Source organism: Physeter macrocephalus, chromosome 16 (genome assembly GCF_002837175.3).
Source record: "Physeter macrocephalus isolate SW-GA chromosome 16, ASM283717v5, whole genome shotgun sequence".
Taxonomy (NCBI): Eukaryota; Metazoa; Chordata; class Mammalia; order Artiodactyla; family Physeteridae; genus Physeter; species Physeter macrocephalus.
This window is the reverse complement of record NC_041229.1, coordinates 102,076,073-102,101,545: the sequence shown is the minus strand read 5'-3', so window position 1 is coordinate 102,101,545 and position 25,473 is coordinate 102,076,073. Positions and strand designations below refer to the sequence as shown.

Below are 25,473 nucleotides of genomic sequence, written 5' to 3'. Positions count from 1 at the left end.
GGCCCGTGAGCCCTGGCCGCTGAGCCTGCGCGTCCGGAGCCTGTACTCCGCAACGTGAGAGGCCACAACAGTGAGAGGCCCGCGTACCACAAAAAAACAAACAAACAAAAAACAAAACAAAAAACACTTCAGAAAGGAACAGTCAGAAAATAAGAGCTCTTAGAATTTAAAAAGACAGTTGCAGAAATTAAAAATTCAATAGCTCGGGCTTCCCTGGTGGCGCAGTGGTTGAGAGTCCGCCTGCCGATGCAGGGGACACAGGTTCATGCCCTGGTCCGGGAAGATCCCACATGCCGTGGAGCCGCTAGGCCCGTGAGCCGCGTACCGCAAAAAAAAAAAAAAAAAAAAAAAAAAAAAAAAAAAAATTCAATAGCTCATTTGGAAAATAAGTCAAGGAACTTTCCAGAAAGTAGAACAAAAAGACAACAAGCATTAAAAAAAAGAAAGAAAATATAAATGTCTAATTTTTTTCTTTTAAAAATTAATTTAGGAAGTCTAACATCTACTAAGTTCCAGGGGGGAAAAAAAGCAGAAAAATAGAGGGGAGTAAATTATTAAAGAGATTGTATAGAACATTCTTCTAGAACTGGAGGACCCTGATTTGAAAGGGCTCAGCAAGTGTGCAGGACAATCAATGAAGAAAGATTCATACGAGGACATACTATTGAGAGGTTTTGAAACACCAAGTGAGGGCTTCCCTGGTGGCGCAGTGGTTGCGCGTCCGCCTGCCGATGCAGGGGAACCGGGTTCACGCCCCGGTCTGGGAGGATCCCACATGCCGCGGAGCGGCTGGGCCCGTGAGCCATGGCCGCTGAGCCTGCGCGTCCGGAGCCTGTGCCCCACAACGGGAGAGGCCACAACAGAGGAAAGCCCGCATACCACAAAAAAAAAAAAAAAAAAAAAAACACCAAGTGATAAGGAGAAGATTCTTTTGCGTTTTTGCTTTTGTTTTCGTTTGGTCACATTGCATGGCTTGCAGGATCTCAGTTCCCCTACCAGAGATTGAACCCAGGCCACGGCAGTGAAAGTGCTGAATCCTAACCACTAGACCACCAGGTAACTCCCAAGAAGATTCTTAAAAGCTTCTGGGGCCTCCCCTCCCCTTTCAAGAAAAATTAAAAGGGTCACACATGGAAGGATTGAAAATAAAAAATGGCATTGGACTCCCCAACAGCAACACTGGAAACTAGAGGACAATGGGAAGGTGGCTTCAAAATTTGGCAGGAAAAGGTTTCAAACCTAGAATTCTGTACCTAGCCAAACTATCATGCAAGTGAGGGTAGAACAGCGACCTTCTCAAACATGCAGGATTTCAAACCACTTAGGGGAAGCTATTACTATTTTACCATTTTAGGGGAAGCTATTGAAATATATGTTCCATCAAGATGAGGGAGTCAGTCAAGAAAAAGGAACACAAGAGATCCAGGAATCAAGAAATCCAATAAAGGAATTCCCAGGAAATAGTGAAGGGAAGTTCAAGGACAACAGTTAAGCAGTGGGTAGGAAATAACACTGACTGATATCCTAAGGTGATCGATCATTTTGAAAGGGACATTGTCCTTAGGTTGCAATGTTGGAGGGGCTTGGTTATGGAACATCCCACCTCATCACTCTGAAGATGCCCCAGGGCAAGCCACAGACTCACAGAGAGTGTCCAGATAGCCTTTTGGGATCTCTCTTCTAATTGTACACAGACAGACAATTAACAGAAAAGAAATAAACCAAGAAAGGAAGTATAGTTACTCTGTGGCTTAGCTAAGAACGTTATTTATATGTGTTACTATTTACAGCCACACTCATGTTGTTTTAACCAAAAGCTACAACACAGCTCAACTGGAAAGATGCAAAGAGATGCGTGTGTTGTGGGGGAAGGAGGGAGGATATAAGACAGATAAATCTTCACCTTTCATACAAAGTGAATAGATTATGCGTGAAATGAAAAAGTCAAGGGAATAGACATATATAAGCTTGTCATATAGATGTAAACACTAGAATAAAAAGCTACAGACACAAAACCTATAGTCTCTAGGGATCAGAAATCTGGGATAAAGAGAGGTGGGGCAAGGAACTGTTTTTTGTTTTTTTTAAAATTGTTGTTATTACCATTAGGACTATTCAACTCTTTAAGCCACCATATGCTACTTTGATTAAAAATAAAATTTAAGCTTTTTTTTTCTTTTGGCCGCACAGCTTGTGGGATCTTAGTTCTCCAACCAGGGATTGATCCCGGGCCCTCAGCAGTGAGAGCGCAAAGCCCTAACCACTGGACCTCCGGGGAATTCCCTAAAATTTAATTCAAACAAAGAAAACGACAAAGACCAAACGGATTTTAGATACTGGACAACAGACCACACAGAACAGGGATCCCTGAGAGAAGGGAAACAAGTGAATGGTGAGGTTGCCCCAGCTTGCTGCCTGGAGCAAGTGTGCCAGCTGTAGCCAAGAGGAGGACCCCAAACGGAGCCCAGCATGTTCCCTGAGGTGAGCAGGTGCCGTTGAGAATCTGGGGAGTCCAAGGCAGCTAGAATTCATGGGACAGAGTGCTGCAGAGGAGAGAGCTGCACAGAGAGAAAACTCTGGATGGAAATCAGCAGAGGGCTCCTCTTTAGTCATTAGCTGGGTACTGATCAGCACATGTGTATAAGGAAATAACTCAAGGCTAGAAAGAAACACTAAAAGGAGCAGGTGGAACACTTACCAGAGCTCACATGAGGGTGGGAATAGTTCATATTCCCAACACAGATTAGAGAAGCCTCATCATATATATAATATCAGAATACTCAGAACATGTGAATTCCCTGGTGGTCCAGTGGTGACCACTGCCAAGGGCCGAGGTTCAATCCCTGGTCAGGGAACTAAGATCCCACGAGCCGTGCGGCAAAAAAAAAAAAAGACAACTCAGAAGGCTCTTGCCACAATAATGGGGTAAATTAGCCCTAGATTAAAAGATGCTTTTTTCTGATCTAATTAATTATTATTTAATTATTATAAATTATAATGATTAGTTCATGTTCAAAGCAAACCTTAGAAGGATCAAACTGTTTCCAAGTGTCTTAACTTCATCCCCAAACAAGGTTTAAAGATATTTAAAGCACTACCAAAAAAAAAAAAATCCAGGACCCAAGAACATAAGATTTGTAGTGTCTGGCATCAAATAAAAATTTTCCAAAAAACAAAAAAAATTTCCAGGCATGAGAACAAACAGAAAAATGCAATTCATAATTAGGAGATAAATAGTCACTAAAAGTAAATCCAGAAATGACACAGATAAGAGAATTAGTAGACAAAAACACTAAAAAAAATTATGTAAAATATATCCTGTATGTTCAAGAAGGTAGAGAAAAGCATGAGCATGTTAAGGAGAGATGGAAAATATTTAAAAAGGTCAAAATTGAACTTCTAGGCAGGGTATTAATGACATATTAGACACGGGAGAAGAAAAGATTAGTAAACTTGAAGATAGAGAGATAGAACTATCCAAAATGAAACACAGAAAAATAATACTGGGAAAAAAAAAACTGAACAGAGCATCAGTGAGCTGTGGGATGATGTTAAGCAGTCTAATAGTCATGTGACCAGAATCCCATAAAAGAGGGGGGAGCAGAAAATATATCTGAAAAAATAAAGGCCAAAATTTTTCCAGAGTTGATGAAAACTATAAGCTCAGATTGAGGAGGCTCAATGGACCCCAAGCATGAGAAACCTGAAGCAAACCAAGGCACGTGATCATCAGATTGTTTAAACCCAGTGATCAAGAGAAAATCATAAAAGCAGTCAGAAAAAAACGTGCGTTACATACAGACGAACAAAGAGAGACAAGCCACAAGACTGTGAGGCAGAATTTTTAAGGAAAAAAAAATGTCAACCAAGAACTCTACACCAAATAATATCTTTCAAAATCAAAGGCAAAATAATGACTTATACAGACATACAGAAGCTGAAAGAATTCATCACCAGTAGACCAGCTTGACAAGAAATGTTAAAGGAAGTCCTTCAGGCAGACAGAAAATGATACCAGCTGGAAATCCAGATCTATACACAGGAATAAAGAGCACAGGGAATGGTGAGTGTGTAGGCAGAGAGAAAAGACTGCTTTCCATATTTTAAAAATGCATTTGCAGGACGATTGGCTGATGGAACTGTTCTGTGTCTTGACTGTCTCATGTCAAGGTCCTGGTTGTGATACTGGTTGGGGGAAACTGGGTAACGAGTCCCCAGGTATCTGGGATCTCATGTATTAGTTCTTACAACTGTCTGTGAATCTACAGTTATCTCAAAACTAAAAGTGTAATAAAAAAATAATGGACTCTGCTCGCTTTGACAGCACATATCTAAAATTGGAACGATACAGAGAAGATTAGCATGGCCCCTGCGCAAGGATGACACGCAAATTCGTGAAGCGTTCCATACTTTTATATGGGATCTAAAAAAAAAAAAAAAAGCGGTCATGAGGAAACTAGGGGCAAGACGGGAATAAAGACGCAGACCTACTAGAGAATGGACTTGAGGATACGGGGAGGGGGAAGGGTAAGCTGGGACGAAGTGAGAGAGTGGCATGGACATATATACACTACCAAATGTAAAATAGATAGCTAGCGGGAAGCAGCCGCATAGCACAGGGAGATCAGCTCGGTGCTTTGTGACCACCTAGAGAGGTGGGATAGGGAGGGTGGGAGGGAGACGCAAGAGGGAGGAGATATGGGGACATATTTATATGCATAACTGATTCACTTTGTTATAAAGCAGAAACTAACACCATTGTAAAGCAATTATACTCTAATAAAGATGTTAAAAAAAAAAATAATGGACTGGTTAAAGTAAAAATAATCATGATGATGACTCAACAATTCTACTCGTAGGTATTGATATATACCCAAGAGAAATGAAAATATATGTCCACTCAAAAACTTGTACATGAATATTCATGGCAGGATTGTTCATAACAACCAACCAGTGGGGGTAAAACAAATGTCTATTAATTGATGAATGGATAAATAAAGTGTGGCATATACGTACAATGAAATATAATTTTACAATAAAAAGGAATGAAACACTGAGACAGGCTACAACATGGATGAACCTTGAAAACATTACGCTAAGTGAAAGAAGCCAGCCACAAAAGGCCACATATTGCACGATTTCATATATATGAAATGTCCAGAACAGGCAAATCTATAGAGTCAGAAAAGAGATTAGTAGATGCCTGGGGCTGAGGTGGGGTGGGGGATAAATGAGGAGTGACTGTTAATGGGTGTGAGATTTCTTTTGGGGATGATGAAAATGTTCTAAAACTGATTGTGGTGATAGTTGCACAACTCTGTGAATATACTAAAAACCATCGAGCTGTACACTTTAAACGGGCAAATTATATGGTAATGAATTATTTCTCAATACAGCCATCATCATCATAATAACAGCAACAGGGAATTCCCTGGCAGTCCAGTGGTTAGGACTCCGCGCTTTCACTGCCAAGGGCACGGGTTCGATCCCTGGTCAGGGAACTAAGATCTTGCAAGCTGTGCGGTGCGGCAAAATAAATAAATAAGAATAACAGCAACAAGGATGACAATGTATCGTGGGCTTTGACGTATGTAGAAGGGGAGTGTGTGATAACAAAAGCCCAGAGGCCGGGAGGGGAAGAGGGGATCCCACTGTAAGGTTCTTACACTGTAGTGAAGCAGTGTTTCACTGGATGGTAACTATAACCCCTAAAGCAACTGCCAAAAAAAGAAAAAAAAAGCAGCATAGATAATACACTCTTATAAAGGAGATAAATGGAATCATGAAAACTACTCAATCCAAAAGAACGCAGGGATGGGAATTCCCTGGAGGTCCAGTGGTTTAGGACTCGGTGTTTTCACTGCCAGGGACCCAGGTTTGATCCCTGGTGGGGGATCCCGCAAGCCGCACAGCGCAGCCAAAAAAAAAAAAATTAATTAAAAAATTTAAAAAATAAAAAGAAGGCAGGGAATATTGTACAACACAGGGAACATAGCCAATATTCTATGATAACTATACATGGAGTATCACCTTTAAAAATTGTGAATCACTATACAGTATACCTGTAACTTAGATCATATTGTTCATCAACTATACTTCAATAAAAACCAACAAACAAAAGAAGGCAGGGAAGGCGGGAAAAGGTCACAACAGTCTGGAGGAGAGGAAGGAGCAGGGATGTGGAAGGAGAGGAAAGGGGGGCCGGGCGGGTGGGAGGGAGAGGGCAGCGCCAGGGCCAGATCAGCATGGTCCTGGGCCACAGGCACCCACAGGAGCCTTTTAAGCAGGATTGACAGGACCTAATGCACCTGTAAACATTCATTCCAGATGCTGCGTGGAGGTTGGGGAGGCCAAAGGAGGAGAGAGGTCCACTAGGAGGGGCTGCAGCAACCCACACGAGAGAGCCTGACGCTGGACAGATGAAGGGACAGAGAGGAACGGGTGGTTTGGGATGTTTAGTTCAAGGAAGGATCAACAGGACACAATGAGGGAGGAGAGGGAAAGGGAAAGACCCAGAATTGGGTAAGTGCGGGGATTTTGCCATGAGTCCATGGTGGGAGGATGTGCTGGGCAGACTTGGAATCAAGAGTTCTGTTTCAGGACTTCCCTGGTGGCGCAGTGGTTAAGAATCCACCTGCCAATGCAGGGGACACGACTTTGATCCCTGGTCCAGGAAGATCCCACATGCCGCCGAGCAACTAAGCCCGTGCGCCACAACTACTGAGCCTGTGCTCTAGAGCCCATCGAGCCACAACTACTGAGCCCATTGCCACAGCTACTGAGCCCACACGCCACAACTACTGAGCCCATGCACCGTAACTACTGAGGCTGTGTGCTGCAACTACTGAAGCCCATGCGCCTAGAACCTGTGCTTTGAGAAGCCACCACAATGAGAAGCCTGAACACCTCAGCGAAGAGTAGCCCCGCTCGCCGCAACTAGAGAAAAGCCTGCGCACAAAAACGAAGACCCAATGCAGCAAATAAATAAATAAATAAACAAATAAACGAATGAATAAATAAATAATTTTAAAAGGTTACTAACTATGTCCAAAACAAGTAGGCTTATCCTAGTGGAAGGCTACTTCCAAAAAAAAAAAAAAAAAAAGAGTTCTGTTTCAGGCAGAAGCTGAGATGCCTGTTAGGTGTCAGAGCAGAGACAGCCAGTTGGACATGAGAGTCTAGAGCTCAGGGGAGAGAGGTCTGGGCTGGAGGTGGTAAATCTATAAAGAGCACAGAGATGATCCTTAAATCCAGGAGGCTGGAGCTTCCTGGGAGAAAGGGTAGAGAGAAGGAGGCTGGGGATGGAGCCCTGGAGCCCGCAACTCCCAGAGGCTGTGGAGACAGGAGGAAGGGCTGAGGGCAGGGCAGCTGCAGACCCCTGTGCGCGTGGGGATCCCAAGCGGCCAAGTAAGAAGTGGATGGCGAACTTCCCTGGCCGTCCAGTGGTTAAGACTTCACACTTCCACTGCAGCGGATGCAGGTTTGATCTTGTATGCCGCGTGGCGCAGCCAAAAAAAAAAAAAAAAAAAAAAAAAGAAGTGGACGGGAAGTGAGCAGGGGACAGATGGCATGGAAGGGGCATGGTCACCTCACCTCAGCAGGACAGGGACTCCAGGATAGAAGACTCTAGGATAGAGTTGGCTGAGGAGAGAGAGGGAGTCGAGGGGCACCCACAGGAAAGGTTTCCGGGGAGCAAAGACGCTGGACCCCAGGGTTCTAGAGACAATGGCGCTTAGCAGTTTTGCAGTGAAGGGGGTGCAGAGAAGTGGGGCCACAGGTAGAGGGAGCACCTGGAGGTTTTCCAGATGGATTCATGGAGCCTGTTGGTTGCCGGTGGGGACAGCAGTCAGGGAGGGAGAGAGGCACACAGGTGCCTGCCCGCAAAGCTTCATCTTTCACCTGCCCCTAGTCCCTGCAGGTCCCAGTGCCACCGCCTCCAGGAAGCCTTCCCTGAGCGCAGGTGTGGGTGCCTCCCACCTGAGCAGCCTTCCCAGGGGCACCTACAACCATCTACACTGAGCTGTGGTCATTATCTCCCTGAGGGTCCTTGAGAAACCGGTCTTGCCATCAACCGGGGCCCAGCACCATGTCGGTGGAGTTAATAAACGGGTGTGGATGGACAGGTGGACAGACGCCTACAAGCGTCTAACATTCCCAGAGCCCAGACCCCCGATGCAAGGTCCCCGTGTCCCACTGATCCAGACACCCCTTCTCCCTGACCCAGCCCACCTTGGGATCCAGGTCGAAGAAGCTGTAGTACTTGAAGCGCAGCCAGAGCACGTCCCCCGCCTTGACACCCTGCTGCATGAGGCACCGCGACGAGTCCAGCCACCTGGGCCGCAGCGCAGGCAGAGGCAGGGTCAGGGCTGAGGCGGGGGCAGTGGGGCGGGCTGGGGGGCCGGGCAGGGGCTGGGGCGAGCACACACATGCAGGAAAGGCCTGGGGACGGGCGTGGGTTTGGGACGAGCAGGACACAGGGGAGGGTGTGGGCTCTGGGAGCAGGAGCTCAGGCACAAGGGCAGCTGAAGACCCGGCAGGCGGGGCACCTGCTGTGGAGCTGGGTCTTGTCCAAGAGGGAGCTGGGCCGAGGCAGGCGCTGGAGGAGGAGGGGGTCTGGTGGCGTGAGCGGCCGGCTCAGCATGTGGTAGCAGGCCTCGGTCTGGGCGCTGTCTGAGAAGTGGGCTGGCATCCCCCGGAACGACACAGGCGCCACGCCTGGAGTGCGGGTCACGGTCAACCAGGCCCGGCCCCGACGCCAGGCCTCCGGGGCCTGCCCTGGTGGCCGCCCCTGGGCTGCCCCGCCCACACTCACCCCCGGCCAGGACGACCGCGGTCAAGTCATACACCTCCTCCTCCGGCTCCTTTTCCTTCTTTTTCTTCCCCTTCTTCTCAGGAGCCCAGAGCAGAGACATCTCCTCAGGGTGCCGGATACCTGAGAGGAGCAGGGGTCTCAGCGGGGGCTGGGGTCCTGCCCTGTGACCTCCCGCCCCTCCCCTGGGCGGTTCGGGGCAGGGCAGAGCCCCACGAGCCGGATGGGGAACAGCTCAGCAAGGTCCAGGTGACAACAGCTGGGCCTGGAAAGGGAGGGGACCCGCCCCCTGGCAGGACCCTCGCAGGGGGCAGACTGAGGACCGGCCGGGACTCACTGAGGAGCCGGCAGATGGCAGCCACGGCCTGGAAGAGGGGCTGCGAGAAGCTGGCTCGGAGGCGCAGGGCACAGCGATTGGGCAGCCGCAGGATGACAGGCCGGTGCTGGGGCCCAAAGAAGAGGCGGGCGTCCGCCAGGATCCCGTATTTGTCCAGGGTCCAGTGGGTCTGCAGCAGCCATTGTCTTTTCTGTTCCCACCAAATGGCATGGTCTGACCAGTCCTGCTTCCGCTCTGTGAGGCCACAGGCAAGGGGGGGGCCACGTCAGCCTTGGAGGGCCCTGTCCCCAGTGCTGAGCACAAGCCTGGAATTCAGAGGTGGTGGCCGCCCCTCCCCTGCCCAGGCCAGGGGCAGGGCCAGGCGGGGTTGGCTTGGGGGCTAGGACTGAGGTCATGGCAGAACGGCTCTTTGCTGGCTAACCCTGCTTGTCCCCTGGGCTCAGTTGCTACTGAGGGCAGTCACTTCCCAGGGGAGCCCCCAACCCAGAATCTTAGGGCTCCCACCTCACACACTCCAGTGCATTGGGCTCCCCTGTACAGCACCTCCTGTGTCCTCCGGCAGTTCCTGGCTTCGTGGCTCCTCTCTGGCATTCCCGGGAGCCAGAGGCAACTGCAGGGCCTGGGGTTGTGCCGGGCACGCAGCAGCAGGCACTCCATAAACACTTAGTGGTTACTAGCTCTGTGACCTTGGCCAAGACCTGAACCTCTCTGGGCCTCAGCTTTCTAGTTCCTGAGATGCGAGCAGCAACGGACACAGAGCAGTGCCTGCCGCCACGTGGCGAGTGCATGGTGCCTGTGACACAGGCATGCGGCCGCATCAACACAGCGCATGGGCCTTCGGTTAGAAACGCGAGCACTTCGAGGTCATGCAGCTAGTGAAGGAGGACACGTGCTCTCCTCTCCGTCTTCCCTTCAGGAGCCTGAACTGGTGCCAGGTGAGCACAGTGGAAGAGCAGAGCCCACTAGTGTCAAAGCCCTTCCTGGGGAGTGGTCCCGTCCTCTGCCCCACCCCCCTCCCTCTTCCTCCTGCCCTGAAGTCGCCCTATGTGCCTTCACTCTGTTCTTGGTTTTGTGGCACCCACTCCACGTCTCCTCCTGACCCTTTGCTCTTGTTCTGTCCCATTGGCCCCCTTTCCTGGCCTGCCCCCGTGCTTCCCCGTTGGTTCAGTCCGAGGACCCTCTTCTCCCTCCTTAGCCACGGCATCTTCCCGGGGTCTCACCTAGTCTACGGCTTCATCTTCCTGCTGTGAGCCCCACGCCAGGAACCCACAAGCCACTGGCTAAGGGGCACGTCCACTGGCTTCGATCATTCCAGAAACCTTTGTTCACCAGCCCATGTGCCCGGCTCTGGGACTATAAATGCAGTGCCTCCCAGCGCAGCCCTCAAGGTGCTCCACTTCACCTCGCTCTGCCTGATGCTGGACAGAGGTGCCCCCTCCCCTCATCAGCTCCCTGGGGGCTGGGTGACAACGGCTCTCCTGCCAGGCCCGAGCTTCCTCCCTTTCACTTTTAGCCACCACATTTTACCAATGCCAGCGCTCCTCCAAACTCACCTCCTGTCCACCCTCACCCGACCCAAGGGGCCTGCCTTAGCCTGACAGCCTCCCACTGGAAACCCTTCGGCACAGCTGCCCTCCACCTCCGGGATGGAGTCCAAAACGCCTCATGACGTTCACCCCAGCCTCGTTTCCTGTCGAACTCCAGGAGTCCTCCCCAGCCTAGAGGCTCCAATTCAGAACCGCACACCCCCACGCCTCAGTGTGTCGCCTTGTTCCTCCCTGCTGTGGCCCCCTCTCACGATTCGTACCGTCCCGGGCTAGGTGCAGCCCCTGTGCTGGCTTCCCCTGTGCAGCAGCCAACACTCAGCCCTGTGCCGGCAGCTAAACGGTGGGTGCCACCTGCCAGGCTGCGCTCCAGATCAGGGGCTGGCCCAGCCAGCGTGGCCATCAGTAGACCTCTGATGTGCTAAGGAATGAGTGGGAGCTGGGGGGTGGACACAACAGTATGCTCGGGGCTGGGGACAGGAGCCGGAGGGACTTGACCCCGGGGGCCCCCGCAGCAGGTGGAGGAGCCTTGTTCAGGCCTCGCGCTTTGCTGCGGGCCATGCCCCGGGGCCAACCGGCTCTTCTCCTGGAGCACCTGGTCTTCACCCTCTCCGCCCTGCTCGGCCGAGCCTGCCTGAGTCTCTGTCTGACACCCGGTCTCCTGCGGGACCCTCTCCTCTCCACTTCTGCTTTCACAACCTCCTTGGGCCCTGCCTTCTGGAGCCTTCCCTCACCACCTCAGCCCTGTGGCCGGGCTGCCCTGCGGCCCCGTGGCCGGGCTGCCCTGCGGCCCCGTGGCCGGGCTGCCCTGCGGCCCCGTGGCCGGGCTGCCCTGCGGCCCCGTGGCCGGGCTGCCCTGCGGCCCCGTGGCCGGGCTGCCCTGCGGCCCCGTGGCCGGGCTGCCCTGCGGCCCCGTGGCCGGGCTGCCCTGCGGCCCCGTGGCCGGGCTGCCCTGCGGCCCCGTGGCCGGGCTGCCCTGCGGCCCCGTGGCCGGGCTGCCCTGCGGCCCCGTGCTGTCCACAAGCCACTGACCTCCCTCCCAGGCCGCCCACTCACCCCCACCCCCGGGGGACCCAGGACCCAGGCTGGCACTATCGCGGGCCTGCCTTCCGGCTCTGGCTATCAGAGCGGGCCCGCCGCCCTCCCAGGAAGGGGCAGCCCGCACCCCCAGCAGGGAAAGGCGATGCGAAGCCCCCGTGTCAGCGGCCCTGCTCCGCTCCAGGGCTGATACCATGGGCGGCTGTGCTGTAACTTCCTGTGGGGGCAGGGCCTTCCCACCCAGGCTGGGCCTGTCACCAGCCTGCTGAGGGCTTCCGCCCGCCCAGGGAGAGGGTGTGGGAGCCTGTCCCCAAGTCAGCAGGAGCCCCCTCTGGGCTCCTCTCGACCCCCAGAACGGGATCTCTGCCTCAGCCCAGGCAAGGCCTCTCCTGCCCCAGAAGTGGGTGAACGGAGGACCGTGGCCAGGTCTGCTCCTTGGGGTCTTAGTGGAACCTGTTGGAGCGGGAGGAAGGGAGGAAAGACAGTGGGAGGGAGGGGAAGTTAAGTTGGGGAAATGTCTGTTTTGGAACCAAATGATTAAGCTGGCGCCTGAGTCACTGTGACTCCATTATCGAGGGCCACGCAGCAGGGCTGGCCCGGAAGTGCCAGGGGACCCCGTGGGCAACGGGGGCGGTGGGCACTCACTGATCTCCTCCACGATCTTCAGGAGCACGCCGCCGATGTGTGACTCCCCTGTGACCCGGAGGGTGACCGACTCAGCCTCCGGGTCCTCCTCTCCTACAAACACTCGCAGCTCCCAGGACGAGTCGATGTAGTCCCCTGTGGCTGTCTTCATCCCCGCCATGGCCGCGGCAACGCTGGGGAGAGGGTGGGAAGGAGGCAGGGTGGGCAGCTGGGGCCTGGTAGGCTGCCTGTGGTGCCCGGGACAGGCGGGGGCCAGAGAGCAAGCCCGTAAGCCAGAATGCCACGGCAGCAGCAAGACGCTGGGAGCTGAGTTGTTGCAGGCAAGCCTCAGACCCTCCCTCCATCACAGATGATTGGGCTGAAGGGACCTTCAGAGTCTATGTTGCCCAGCCCTCTCCCTTCTTGCAGACGGGAAGACGAGGCCCGGTAAGAATAAGAAGGGCCTCACTCAACATCACCCAGCTCGATGCCAGAGCTGAGCACAACCTCCGTCAGCTTGCTCAGCCCACAGCCCAGCCCAAGCCCACACTGGCAGCTGCCCACCCTAGAAATGGTTGTGAGCCCAGGTCAGAAAATAGTTCCAGTCAGGCCCAAAGGTCAGCTCCATCATCCCAAACCAGCCGAAGCCTCTCTAGGGCAGTGGAAAGTCCAGGCTGCCACATGGAGAGAGGCATGCTGGGCAGAGGGGCTGCCGGAGGGCGAGGAAGAGAAGGGTCCTTGGGTCTTCAGCCACCAGCCGGCTTACCTTCCCTGCAAGGGGTTGGGGCTGGAGGTGGGGGTCGGAGCGTCAGCCACTCCTGGCTGCAGCCCGCACACCTGCAGACCACTGCGTGCTTCCTTCTCCTCTCTCTCTGGGGAGCTTCCTTCAGAGGGCAGCCCTTGCGCCTTATCAGAGCAGGGCGGGCCTGGCCCCTCCCCAGGGCGTGCTGGCACTGGGGGCAGGAAGCAACGGCCGGCACCGTGGTGGTGGCGCGGCAGGGCTTCCAGTGGGGCCCTGTCTTTGCTCCCAGTGAGCACAGGAAGCAAGTGGGGCTTGTGGACCCAAGACCACACAAAGGGTCCCGTCACTTGGAGGGAAGCTCGATTCAAACTAGAGAAGCCACCTATTTGTGTTCCCTTGTCGGAGCCATCTCTCATCTCCAACCTGTCGTGAGGTGGGGGTCCTTGGGCTGTAGCATCACTCAGCCGCAGAGAGGGAGAGCGGTGGAGTTCAAAGGGTTGGATCTGGGTTATTTAGGGACCAGGCAGGTCAAGTCAGCTCAAGCCCTGAATGTCCTTTATCACCACAAAGTAGATCCTTAAAGGCCCTGAGGGAAACGACTTCCTTATGTCTTTCCTGTTCCCAGTTAAGGGCCTCTTTTCCAAACTTCTCAACCTTAGAACTGCCCAGGGGAACAGCTGAACAGAAATTGGCCCCTGATGTTTCACGACCTGCCTCCCCCACGCCTTCAGGTTTCAAGACTTCAGACTTCCCACCTCTACTGTCCCTCCACCTGCATCACTCCTCTCTGGGGCCAGTACCCACGAGACTCACTCCTGTCATGTCCCTACGCAAATGTGACTCAGAGGGCCCCTGGTGGCCCAGCGTCTTCCTATCACCTGCAACAGGATGTAAGCTTTGGGAAAGCAAGGTCTTATAATCACTGGCTCCCACCAGAAATTCAGCCTTTCTAGACAATCAGTTTGGGGATGGAGGGAACAGAGCCTGAAGAGACAGTAGCACCAAAGGTGCAACAGAATCCCTGTGGAGGACTGCGCCACCCAGATGGGGAAGGCCAGCTTATGCAAAGTCAAGGCAGCAGAAGTGCAGCCAGCTGCTGGCCTCAGCAGCTTCCTAGCCCAAAAGCTGCACTCCTGGACAAATGAAGTTTTAGACCAGCCCCAGAAGCCACCCCAGTCCAAGTAGAGGGTTTTTAGAAAGTTTGTTTCAACTGTGGAAAAGTGTAATTAAAACATACTTTGAACTCAGTTGAGAGCAGTAAGAACTATAACTGTATGTTACAACTAACATACAGCAGCTGACAGATTTGACCTCTCCAAAAAGGAGGTCTGAAGTGTCTCTCGCAATAGAAATTGTTTGCAATTCTTGAGTGGGACCCACTGTTCTCTGGATCTAACTGGTTTCTGGCTTTGCAATTTGAGTGTGGAGAACTGACAGCACGGGAATCACCTGGAAGTTCATCTGACCCCCCGGAGCTGGAGTCACTCTGGGTCAGGAGCCTCCATGTCCCCTTTCAGTTGTTCACTGAGCGACAGCACCACCTAGTGGCCACCTTGCTAGGCCAGGGAACCCAGCCAAGCTCACACCCACCCCACCCTTCAGGAAGGAAGAGCGCGTGTGGGCCTGGTTCCCAGTGTTCAGTTCGCACTCAGCTCTCCCAAGCCAGGCTGTGACCCCTACAGGACATGTGCTTCAAAGTCTTCCGGCAAAAAAATTACTCAGGGACATGGCAATGTATAACCACGCCTGACTGGCTTGTTTTATTGGAGAAGAGGACGTGGAGTTAACAACGTTAAGACAGCTGGGACCTGAGGATGGGAAGAACACCCTCCCTCCCCCTTACAAGCCCACTGCCCCAAATAAAAAATAACCAACTATGGGAGAGCAGCTGAGACAGCGACGGGGGGCAGGGGAAGGAGACCATGCGTGTGCTGGGAGGGCCCAGAGGCAGCGGCTGCACGAATACGCGAGTACAAGTCTCTGAATCTTCCTCGTACGTCTGTATAAATATACAGCTAAGTTGTTCACTTGTTTCCCCTTCTCTCCCTTCTGCTCCGTGCTGCTTGCCGCGGTCCCAGCTCCTCTTTCCACGTGAGGGCGAAGGGAAGGGGCATGATGAGCAAGTGTCATCACCGAATTGCGATCAGACCCACATCCATTAACTTCTGGATCTTCTGCGCTATCACAGGATTCTTTAAGTGTCTGACAAACAAGAGGCAAAGTTATTTGAAATGAGACAACCTATAAAAATTCTTACTTGCTCGCAGAGCAAGCCCCAAACCAACACAAACCCCCCTGGACACCACCAACCAACAAGAGGCGGTAAGGGACTCCTGGCGGAGACTGCCCAGGGGGACCCACACAGGCCTCCTCTGCCATTCTTTGGAACCTCACCAGTCCTGCAGCAAAGGAGTCCACGGACACAGGTTTAAGCTGAGACCGTTCTCCCAGCAAAACTGGTCTTTCCAACTAACCACTTAAGCCATCGCCACTATCATATAAATGAAATCCTTCCAGCTCACCATCAACTGCCAACCTTCCAAGTAAGAATTACACTATATATATTCCACTCAGATCACACTGCTGCCAACGTTGTGCATTCTCAATGCTTTTGTCCACCTTTTCCCTCGAAAGCCATCTGCCCCCAACTTGACTCACTCGCTGAGCGCCTGGGGGTCCTTCTGCATCTGTTCCAGGATGAGCCGCATGGCCGGGTCACTCATTATCTGCTGCACCTCAGGGTCGGCCATGGCCCGCCGCTTCACATCTTCGGGGCTGTCATGTCGGTTGTACTGGGCCATCACGCAGCGCTGGTAACCATCTGCGGCCTCCTGCATTCCGGCAAAGCCAAAAGCGGAGGGTGTTAGCACTACCTGGCTCACTGCTGCAGCAGGTCCAAGATAACAGAGGTAATTGAGAGGAAGACAGACATACAGAGAAACAGGCCAGAGGGAAGAATCAGAGACAAGGAGGCAGGGGAGAGCTCACTGAAGGCCAAAGCAGCCCCACCTTACAGTTGGAGTCCAGGTCGAGTGCCTTCTGGTAGACATCCATGGCTTTTGTGTAGTCTTTCATCGCTTCCAAGGCAGCTGCTTTCCGTGTATAACCCTTGACTACAGACAGAAAGAGGTGAAGCACCACCTAAAACACACTTCTGAAGGCTGCTCTTTCACCTCTTCATCTGAACACCATTGTTCCTCAGCCTGACACTAGCTCCTAAATGTTACAAACCCGAAAGACACACAGGCAAAGAATATGCTCTCTCCTTCTCTCAACCCTCTGGCCAGTCAGGGAACAGAGAAGCAGAACAGAAAGGCACTTACTGAAGGTCGGTTCTAGCTGGATGCATTCCTCACAGTCCTAGGGAGGAAAAGCAAAAAAGAATTAGGCTCATTCCTTTAGAGGAGCTACCCTAGGGCAGACTGATCACTTGGAATTACAAATCTAACTGTTCACCCCGGGCCATTACAGAACGTTCTACTTTTGTTCTAATGCTTCTGTTCTTTTTTTAAAAAATTTTTATTGGAGTATAATTGATTTACAGGTGCTGTACAGGTGTACAGCCAAGTGGATCTGTTATTATATATACACATATCCACTCTTTTTTAGATTCTTTTCCCACACAGCCATTACAGAGTACTGGGTGGAGCTCCCCGTGCTGTACAGCAGGTCCTTACTACTCATCCGTTTTATACACAGTAGCGTGTATATGTCAGTCCCAATCTTCCAATTCGTCCCTCCTCCCTCTAGTGCTTCTGTTGTTCCTGGCAGCTTGGTAATTTAACAGCAGGCTCAGCAAAAGGAGAGAAGTAAGGAAAGCAGAACCAGAAGGGATAACAAATCCAGGTCATGGACCGTCTCATATAAGGAGGCTGGGACTCTTCAAAAGGCTGATGTTATGATTAAAAAAAAAAAAAAAAAAGGAAAAACCCCCCAAAACCCAAAAGGTAGGGAAACTTCTAGTTTGAGAAACTAAAGAGGACATGACCACCAGATGAAACGAATGGACCTTGATATTGACAACTTTAAAACTTTATTTTTAGACTAAGGAAATCTGAACATAGACATACAGCAGATAACATTATGGCCTGAGTTTTACTATTATTAGGTGCTAATAATATTGTGACTGGACAGGGAGAGTCATTTCAGGAGATGTATGCTCACGAATTCAGAGGTCAAGTGCCAAAATGTTATCATTTCCTTTCACAAATGGTTCGCCCAAAGCGTCAATGCTTATGGTTGAAGAAATGGTGGAAAACACAGGTATCCTGCGTATTTTTGTCTGAAATATCTTCAAAACATAAAATTACGGAAAAAAAATACTATGCAATGTAGTGTGTGCACTGAGGCCCAATCAACTTCTACCAAGAAGCTCTAAGACTGGAAGCAATTCTACTCATTCTTTCCTCCCATTTGCAGATTGGGAAAGTCCTGCTCCACCTCTCAGGTGACTAACAATGTTATTCTTTGCTTTGCAAACCAACTTGCTTTTGACATTCCCCTTGTGCGGTCCCACCAGCAGCAGTGATGTCTCTAGGCCAGATGGACCGAGAAGATAGTGGCATCAAACAAAAACCATCACGGACTCAGGTACTGGTGTGTCTAGACAGATAACATTTTGTCTAGTTCCCACAACATAGTCCAGGTTTATCTCCCAGAGAACAGTTTAAAAATCGCCAAGAGGCACAGAGTAGCTCATGTTCAAGAGAGCTATGGAGAGTAACCCCTTCAGTGTTGAACATTATCATATCTGACCATACTTGATGTGACTGACAACAGCAGATCTATCCAACTGGAGTATGGAAGAAAAGAAGAATGGTAAAGCTGCTGTGGAAAGTAAGGCAGTATCTCAAAAAAATCAAACACAGAACTATAGTACTTCCACTGTTGCATAAAATACTTGAAAGAATTGAAACCAGGGTCTCAAACAGATATCTGTACACCCATGTTCACAGCAGCATTGTCCAGAATAGCCAAAAGGTGAAACAACCAAATGTCCACGGATGGATGAATGAACAAAAGGTGGTCTATCCACACAACGGAATATTATTCAGCCGTGAAAAAGGAAGTGCGCCACATGCTACAACGTGAACCTGAACACATTATGCTAAGTGACGTAAGCTAAACACAAAAGGCCCAATACTGTATGATTCCACTTACAGGAGGTCCCTAGAGAGAACAAATTCAGAGAGACAGAAAATACAACAGTGGTTGCCAGGGGCTGGGAGAGGGGGCTGGGGCATTAGTGTTTAGAAAATGCAGTTTCCATTTGGGAAGATGAAAAAGTTCTGGAGATGGATGTTGGTGATGGCTGCACAACAATGCGAATGTACTTGATGCCACTCAACCATACATTTAAACTGTTAAAGAGGTAAACAACAACGAAAAATGTAAGGAAGGACAAAGGGGAGGGAAAAGGATCTACTTTCCCAAATACTCCCAACCACGAATAAATCCACAGGCCAGGACAGGGTAGACACAGGCCCTGTATTTCTACAAGTTTCACATGTGCATCACCACCTTGAATCTACGATCAAAATAAGAACATCGGGGCTTCCCTGGTGGCGCAGTGGTTGAGAGTCCACCTGCCAATGCAGGGGATGCGGGTTCGTGCGCCAGTCTGGGAGGATCCCACATGCCGCGGAGCGGCTGGGCCCATGGGCCTTGGCCGCTGGGCCTGCGCGTCCGGAGCCTGTGCTCCGCGGAAGGAGAGGCCAAAAAAAAAAAAAAAAAAAGGAACATCAAGCTGATGCTGATGAAAAGAGGAAAACACAGTCCTCATGCACAGGTTACATTAACGGCTGCTCCACATTCCCAGAGGCTCACCTTGAGTGCCAGCTGGAACTCCAGAAGTTTGGTGTAGCAGGCAGCTCGATTGCTGTACAATTTGGCATCTTTTGGGTTCCGTTTGATGGCTTCTGTATAATGCTTCATGGCCTGGGGATAGTCCCCTGAACATGGAAAAAACAAATTTAAAATATAAAATAAAGCACACCACCAGAGCGCGTCTACCCCACAGTCAGCCAAGGCACAGAAAGCAACATCTACACTGCTTTTATCCAAAAGTTCCATCATCTGAGCTGTAGGTACCTTTCTGAAAACACTCATTGCCTTTGTTCTTTTCCTCCAAGGCCAGGTCAGGGTTTATGTAGGCCAGCCGCTCTTGCTCTTTCAGGATTTTCTCTGCCTAAAAAAAACATTAATTCTTGGAATAGTCATTTAAACTCTCATACACATTGGGCTAATAAAAAGTCTGATTAGAATTTCAATTTTCAGAGTGGCAAGATTTAACTTTTGGTTTAATGATTTTACATTCCTTACAAACTATGTATAGCTTACGTAAGCTACAAAGATATGTTGTACAACATAAAAAATACAATATTTTATAATATCTTTGAATAAAGTATAATCTATAAAAATTTTGAATCACTATGTTGTACAACTGAAGTATAATGTTGTAAACCAACTTTAACTCAATTCAAAAAAAAAATTTTTATATTCCTCATCATCAAGGTGTAGGTACTATGAAGCAGAATAAACGGTATTGATGTACACTTGATACAAAGATATGCCCTATACGAAAATGATGTATGTACTGACAGCTCAATTTTCTGCCTCATCTTTCTGTGAATAAAATCACCCCCCCTACATAATTTGGTTGTATAAGGTAAGAAAAAACTTAAATTACAATAACAACCACAACACTGTCAGAGGACTGACCCTCAACATCAACAAATTTATGGTGGAAACCTTGGCCGACAAAAAAGCACAGCAGAAAAAATGAGTTATTCCCTACATGTTGTCATCATTAAGTGACAGGGACAGCATCATATACAATGACCAAAGACAACAGATTTGTCATTAAATAGCAATGACTACAACAAATAAAACAAAAAATAGCAAAACATCCCGTATTCCCTACCCACCTGCTGGCATTTCTTGAGCACATCTGGGGTTCGGTGCTCTGCCAGAGACTTGTTGTAGAAATGGATGGCATCCTTGTACTTGTCTTCTTTGAAATAGGAGTTGCCAATTCGAGCGTAAGCTCTGACAAAGACAAGAGGAAAAAGAATTTGCTAAGGGCAGAACACAGACAAGGTCAGCCCCTGCAGAGAAAAAAACACCTGCAACCAACTAGACACAAGGCCCACATCACTGCCCCAGGCACCACGCCCTTCCAACACCTTCTGTCTAGGATCCTGCAGCCTCCTTTCCAGCCCACGGCTAACAGAGTAGGTTGTGCAGCCAGCAGCCCCCTCCCCATGCAGACATGGAACCCTCCACACCACTCAAGGCATTCCAGGTCAAGCGTACTTGGCAATCTGTCGGTAGTCTTCTCGGTTTTCTCGCCCCACTTCAATGGCCTTCTCACAAAGCTCCCGACATTTACCATAGTCGCCCTTTTCGAAGTACACGGCTGCCAGGCAGGAGGGTCAAAAAGGAAGAGTCAGCCCATACCTCACCCCCAGGACCACGTAACAACTCCTGCACCTGCGTCCTGGGTCTCACCTGCTTGGTTGGTTATGTAAGTCATGTTGGTGGGGTCCAGGTCCTTGGCTCTGTCATAGTGTTTCAAGGCTGTGTCAAACTCTTTCTTCTTATAGGCTTCATTCCCCAGCTCTTTTTCTTTCAGTGCCTAGATGAGGTGTGGGAGAAGTCAGTGCTGAGTACATCTAACCAGACGGCAAAGAGAGCAAGGGCCTGTGACGTCACAGGTAGCACGCAGCATACACAACTAACAAGGCTACGGAAGCAGGTTCTCCACGCCCACAGTGAAGTATCAGCTGTTAGGATGAAAAATTATAGACTTACAGTACTCTGCTTCCTCTGAAACTCCCCTTATCCCACCTACTCTCCTGGATCTTTGTCAGCAAGTGAGGGCTTCTTCAGGGGAGAGGAAATCCCTTCAGCTTGAAAGAACTTCAGAGAGGACAACGTAGTTCTGTGCTAGGTTTAATTCTGAGAGGCTGAGCAAGTCCAGTTTCTGTCGCATGCTGTCTCGGGGCCTTAGCTGTCAGGCGACAGCAGCAGAGAGGCTGAGGAGCAGCGGAGGTGCTGTCCTGGTGGCAGGCGTCTTCAGCAGAGCTCACTGCCACCCACGTTATAGGGCCTCTTTCCAGCTTTGAGGCACCATGAACAACCAACGCTTACCCATTTAAAGGTACTAAATTTGGCAACAATCTGCTGTTCCCACTTATAAGAAGGGAAATAAAATCGTTCAGGCACATGCCTCCTGCTCTGGAAGACTGAAAGTTGTTCACTTAGCAACACAGACAACTTTCAACTACACATCACGTCCAACCAGGAAACAGAAGCATAAGGAATGATAGACAGCACCTTCTGGATCTCCGCAAGGACAAGGACCACACATAACTTCACTGGCTGGCCCTGGCTGACATCCACACTGCCAGAACCACAGCGGCCGTGGGACTATGGACTAGTAGCTTCCGCTGCCTGAAGACTTTGAGATACACGATTCCTATGAAACTGCTTGTTACGTGGACCTTTTAATATACTATTTTTAAAATATGTATTTATTTATTTATTTAGGCTGCACTGGGTCTTACTTGCGGCACGTGGACTCTTAATTGTGCATGCGAACTCTTAAGTTGCAGCATGCAAGCAGGATCTAGTTCCCACCAGGGATCGAACCCAGGCCCTATGCACTGGGAGCACAGTCTCTTAACCACTGAACCACCAGGGAAGTCCCCTGACCATCTTAATTAACAAGAGTAACTTTAGCACATACTGAGCATTCACAAAACAATCACAGCCAATGAAAGTCTATAGATGGTCCCACCTGACACACATATTTCTAGTTGACTTGGCTGTTTCTTCTAAATGCATGATAGTAAACAGTGTTTAAAAAAAAAAAAAGAGAGTGAGACACCTGCTTCTTATTCTCTGGAAGATCTTCTTCCATTGGCTCTGGTTTTGTCTCCTTTCTGGGAGGAGGCGGCGGTGGAGGCGTCGCAACTTCCTCTTCTTCATCCATACCACCTAAATCGACCCCGAGGAGGACGCTGAGAGTAGTCATGATCCGGGGATCTTGCAATTTCCTAGTATTGGTTAAAAAAACAAAAACAAAAAACAGCACTTAGTCCTCTCCACAACTGATCTTAAACCCCATTCACTGCTAAAGCTCAGATTACTGTATATAAAAGCTTCTCACCCATGAGAAGGTTCCTACATCCTGTACTAAAAGTTACAAATGGGGAATACTCAACCCTTCAAATATCCATATAAAATGAGGTAACGTAGACCAAATTTATTTCTTGAGGCCAGCAGATACACAGAGAAATGAGTTACAGATACACTTTGTCTGATCTCAGGAGCCAGAGGGATTCAGACAGTCATAGATAGCAGTACAAGGTTTAGAGAGACCTCTTTAGATCTGACATCCTTTCAACCTTGAGTTTCCACTCCAATATACCAACAGAGAGAGGGGGTCCTATGTGTAAAGAAAGGATAGGGTTGGTGCTAGGTCAGCATAGCAGGAGAGCAGTGAAGAGACAGGGCAAGGTTAGAACAAACACTCCAGATTACTCTGATATATACTCCCCCTGATCCTTTCTAAAAATACAAATAAACAGTAAACAAAGCAATAAACTCCTACTGTTCTTTGGAGAAAAAACAAAGGGAGAAACCCTGCAGTCCGGTTGAGGGAACCCCCTGCCACAGGATACCAGGAAGAAAGCACAACGTTCATGTCCATTTCCAGAGACAAACGGTGCCACTATGACTTACGTGCCCAGGTCGGAGGGCTTGTTCCGCAGCTGCTCTATCAGTTCCCGGTAGGTAGGATCAGCGAGCAGAATCTTTGTCCTGGGATCACTCTCCAACTTCTGGTATAGATTAGGCATGTTGAAAGGGTTCATGAATTTCCTCTCTGTTTCAAACAAAGGAAAGCACATCACTAGAAGTCAGTTACTATGCCCACATAGCCTACTAGACCAACACTGGGCGATGGGGGAGCCTTAAAGTTAATCCCAATTTAAAAATAATAGTAAATAAAAGGAGAAGAGCAGTATACGTGGTGCCTACCTACCTGCCAACCGGGCCTCCATATTCTGTAAACCTTCTTTGAGCTGAGGGTTGTTTGCTTCATGTTTTAAACCCTCCTCATAGGTTTGCTTGGCTTCTTCAAATCGGTTTAAGAACTCAAGAGCTGCTGCTTTTCGAGAATAGCCCTTAAACCAGCAAAAAAAAATACAAAATAAAAGACACCTAGCAGTAAATTCCTAAGATGAACTCAAAAAAATCTATTTTACATTTCATGAAACAAAATGGGTATTCACGTGAAGGCCAAAGAAAAAAACAGAAGAGGAGCAGGATACAACAATGGTATATTATCGACCCTGCAGAACACAGCCAAATATCTAAGGTGCACACCTGCCCCCTCCCAGTTCATCTTATGACCCTAAGTGTTGTCAGTTTTTTTGGGTAGTGTTTTCCTTCCTAGTAGTACAAAAAATAAGACATGTCTTAACCGATGGTACCTCGGATTTGATGAAACATGCCACCACTATGAGGAACATTCTCAATCAGGCAGGAAGAATACTGGGGGGGGGGGGGGGGGGGGATAATCAACTATGAGTCTCTTGGAATAAGCAACTAGGCAAGCCAGGAGGGCTGGTATTTAAGAACTGCCCCCGAAAGGAGTTTCTGGGAACCTGAGGAGCCCCAGCGCACGCACAGCTTACCTTGCCCCAGTCAGGCTTCAGGTCCACGGTTCTGCAGCCGTCCTCGTAAGCCTTCTGGTAGTCTCCTTTCTTGGCATAGGCTGCGGAACGATTGCTGTAGAGCACGTGGTTCTGGGGGTCTAACTTAATGGCTTCCGAGTAGCACTGCAACGCGTCATCGATGTTGCCAGCACTCAGGGCCTTGTTGCCCTTTTCTTTGAGCTCATTTACCTGAGAAGAAAAGGAACCAACATAGTTTCTCTCCATAAAATGTCTCTTTAGTCCCAATTTCTTAGAGGATACTCATTCCTTTCTGCAGCTATTGACAAACAGGTTACTTTACGGATCAGAAAAGAGAAATCATAGATTCATTAATTTACATTTCCCACACCTTTGGGAACCAGCAAGGAAAAAATAACCAGGAAGAAGCGGCCTGACACTGTTCTTTGCTGGCTCCCCTGTGGATCAGTGAGAACTCCAGCCACTCTTCCAAAAGTCTCTACTTGGAGCTGATGAAGCCACTAGAACATACTCATGAGTTCCTTTTGTGGAAAAACAAATTTATTTGCCATGGATTTCCAGAGTTCAAATGATAAACTGAACACAGGCCTAGTTACTCCTCACAGAAGAGGCAACCAATAAGGAAGTGGACTGAGTGTGCACTGATATATGCTTCAGCAACCTGCCGGCTCCAGGAGCATCAAGACGCTCACCTATGATCAAATAACAATCTGTTTCCACTTATAGATGTGGTTAACATGTCACAACACGATAGATTACTGGTCTGTTCCTTAACGGGTAAAGGAAAGCTAGAAAAAAAATTTTTGTCATGCTTAAATATTAATATGCTACTAAAAAGATGAAAAAAATAAAATAAAAAGATGAAGAATAAAAAAACACTATTTGTGGTTCAATCCACTATCCTATCAAATATCCGGAATGAAAACAGCAGGAACCCATCAAAATGTTTAATAAAGTGACCCTGGCCCTATCAGAACAGGATCCTAATTAAAGGGCTTCTCCTAACCAGGGAGCCCTACAAGAGGGGAGGGTCATCCCTCAAATGCATATACACTTGGTGAGATCAAGCTGTGTCCCTCAAGACACAAAGTCATTCTTTCTTGGTACCTATCATCTGCCCATGACCCAGTGTACTGATGCAAGAAAGAATTCTGTTATGAGAAATGACTCTGGAACCTTGAGGCACACCAATTGGGAACCTCCACCAACCAGAGAAATCTTAGAGAGACAAGCTCTATGAGGAAAAAAGGAAAGAAACTACCAAATTTAGCAAGCAAGGGATAAAAACCTTAGAGCCCAAGATGCTGACCAGAAGGCAAAAAGTTTAAAATCTCAACTAACACCATGAGGCAGCTGAGAACAGCTTGGTCAAGTTCTTGCCTATCCTACAGAACATCTTCCAAACTGGGCACCTACCTGCAGTAGGTCAGGAAATCAAGTTCGTACACAACCAGCACTTTAAAACATCAAATGGAATAAAAAATATCAGCATGTGGTACATATAATAGAGTAAGTTGTTTTGTCTGACATGTTATACAATTTTACGTCTGTATGAGGTCAAATTTTAAAAGTTTATCACTATGAGATTTATTTGAAAGGTGCTTAGTTAAAAAAACACAATTTTGGACACTCAAATTTGTCCAACTTGAATATTTCCTAAAACTGAAACATGGATC

The 25,473-nt window shown here is 49.2% G+C and overlaps 2 protein-coding genes and 1 non-coding gene across 3 annotated transcripts in view; 1 reads left to right on the top strand and 2 right to left on the bottom strand.

The window, feature by feature from the left end:
- The window catches only part of FERMT3 (FERM domain containing kindlin 3), a 22,348-nt gene extending 9,116 nt beyond the window's left edge, over nt 1–13,232 (bottom strand). Inside the window, exons 1-6 of the mRNA XM_007102593.4 lie at nt 13,119–13,232; nt 12,374–12,546; nt 9,147–9,380; nt 8,813–8,932; nt 8,547–8,715; nt 8,230–8,332 (exon numbers count right to left, since the gene is read on the bottom strand). Of these exons, the coding sequence (XP_007102655.2) occupies nt 8,230–8,332; nt 8,547–8,715; nt 8,813–8,932; nt 9,147–9,380; nt 12,374–12,533 (786 nt within the window). The 5' untranslated portion in view covers nt 12,534–12,546; nt 13,119–13,232. The remainder of the gene's footprint in view (nt 1–8,229; nt 8,333–8,546; nt 8,716–8,812; nt 8,933–9,146; nt 9,381–12,373; nt 12,547–13,118) is intronic.
- Nucleotides 4,310–4,414, top strand: LOC112067465 (U6 spliceosomal RNA). Its single transcript, XR_002893285.1, has one exon. It is a non-coding gene; the product is annotated as a U6 spliceosomal RNA (small nuclear RNA).
- A 1,593-nt stretch (nt 13,233–14,825) lies between the features above and the next one.
- The window catches only part of STIP1 (stress induced phosphoprotein 1), a 12,622-nt gene continuing 1,974 nt past the window's right edge, over nt 14,826–25,473 (bottom strand). Inside the window, exons 2-14 of the mRNA XM_007102589.4 lie at nt 23,798–24,007; nt 23,143–23,284; nt 22,842–22,983; nt 21,985–22,153; nt 20,604–20,730; nt 20,409–20,511; nt 20,021–20,141; nt 19,185–19,281; nt 18,921–19,045; nt 16,418–16,454; nt 16,104–16,207; nt 15,753–15,925; nt 14,826–15,296 (exon numbers count right to left, since the gene is read on the bottom strand). Of these exons, the coding sequence (XP_007102651.1) occupies nt 15,224–15,296; nt 15,753–15,925; nt 16,104–16,207; nt 16,418–16,454; nt 18,921–19,045; nt 19,185–19,281; nt 20,021–20,141; nt 20,409–20,511; nt 20,604–20,730; nt 21,985–22,153; nt 22,842–22,983; nt 23,143–23,284; nt 23,798–24,007 (1,623 nt within the window). The 3' untranslated portion in view covers nt 14,826–15,223. The remainder of the gene's footprint in view (nt 15,297–15,752; nt 15,926–16,103; nt 16,208–16,417; nt 16,455–18,920; nt 19,046–19,184; nt 19,282–20,020; nt 20,142–20,408; nt 20,512–20,603; nt 20,731–21,984; nt 22,154–22,841; nt 22,984–23,142; nt 23,285–23,797; nt 24,008–25,473) is intronic.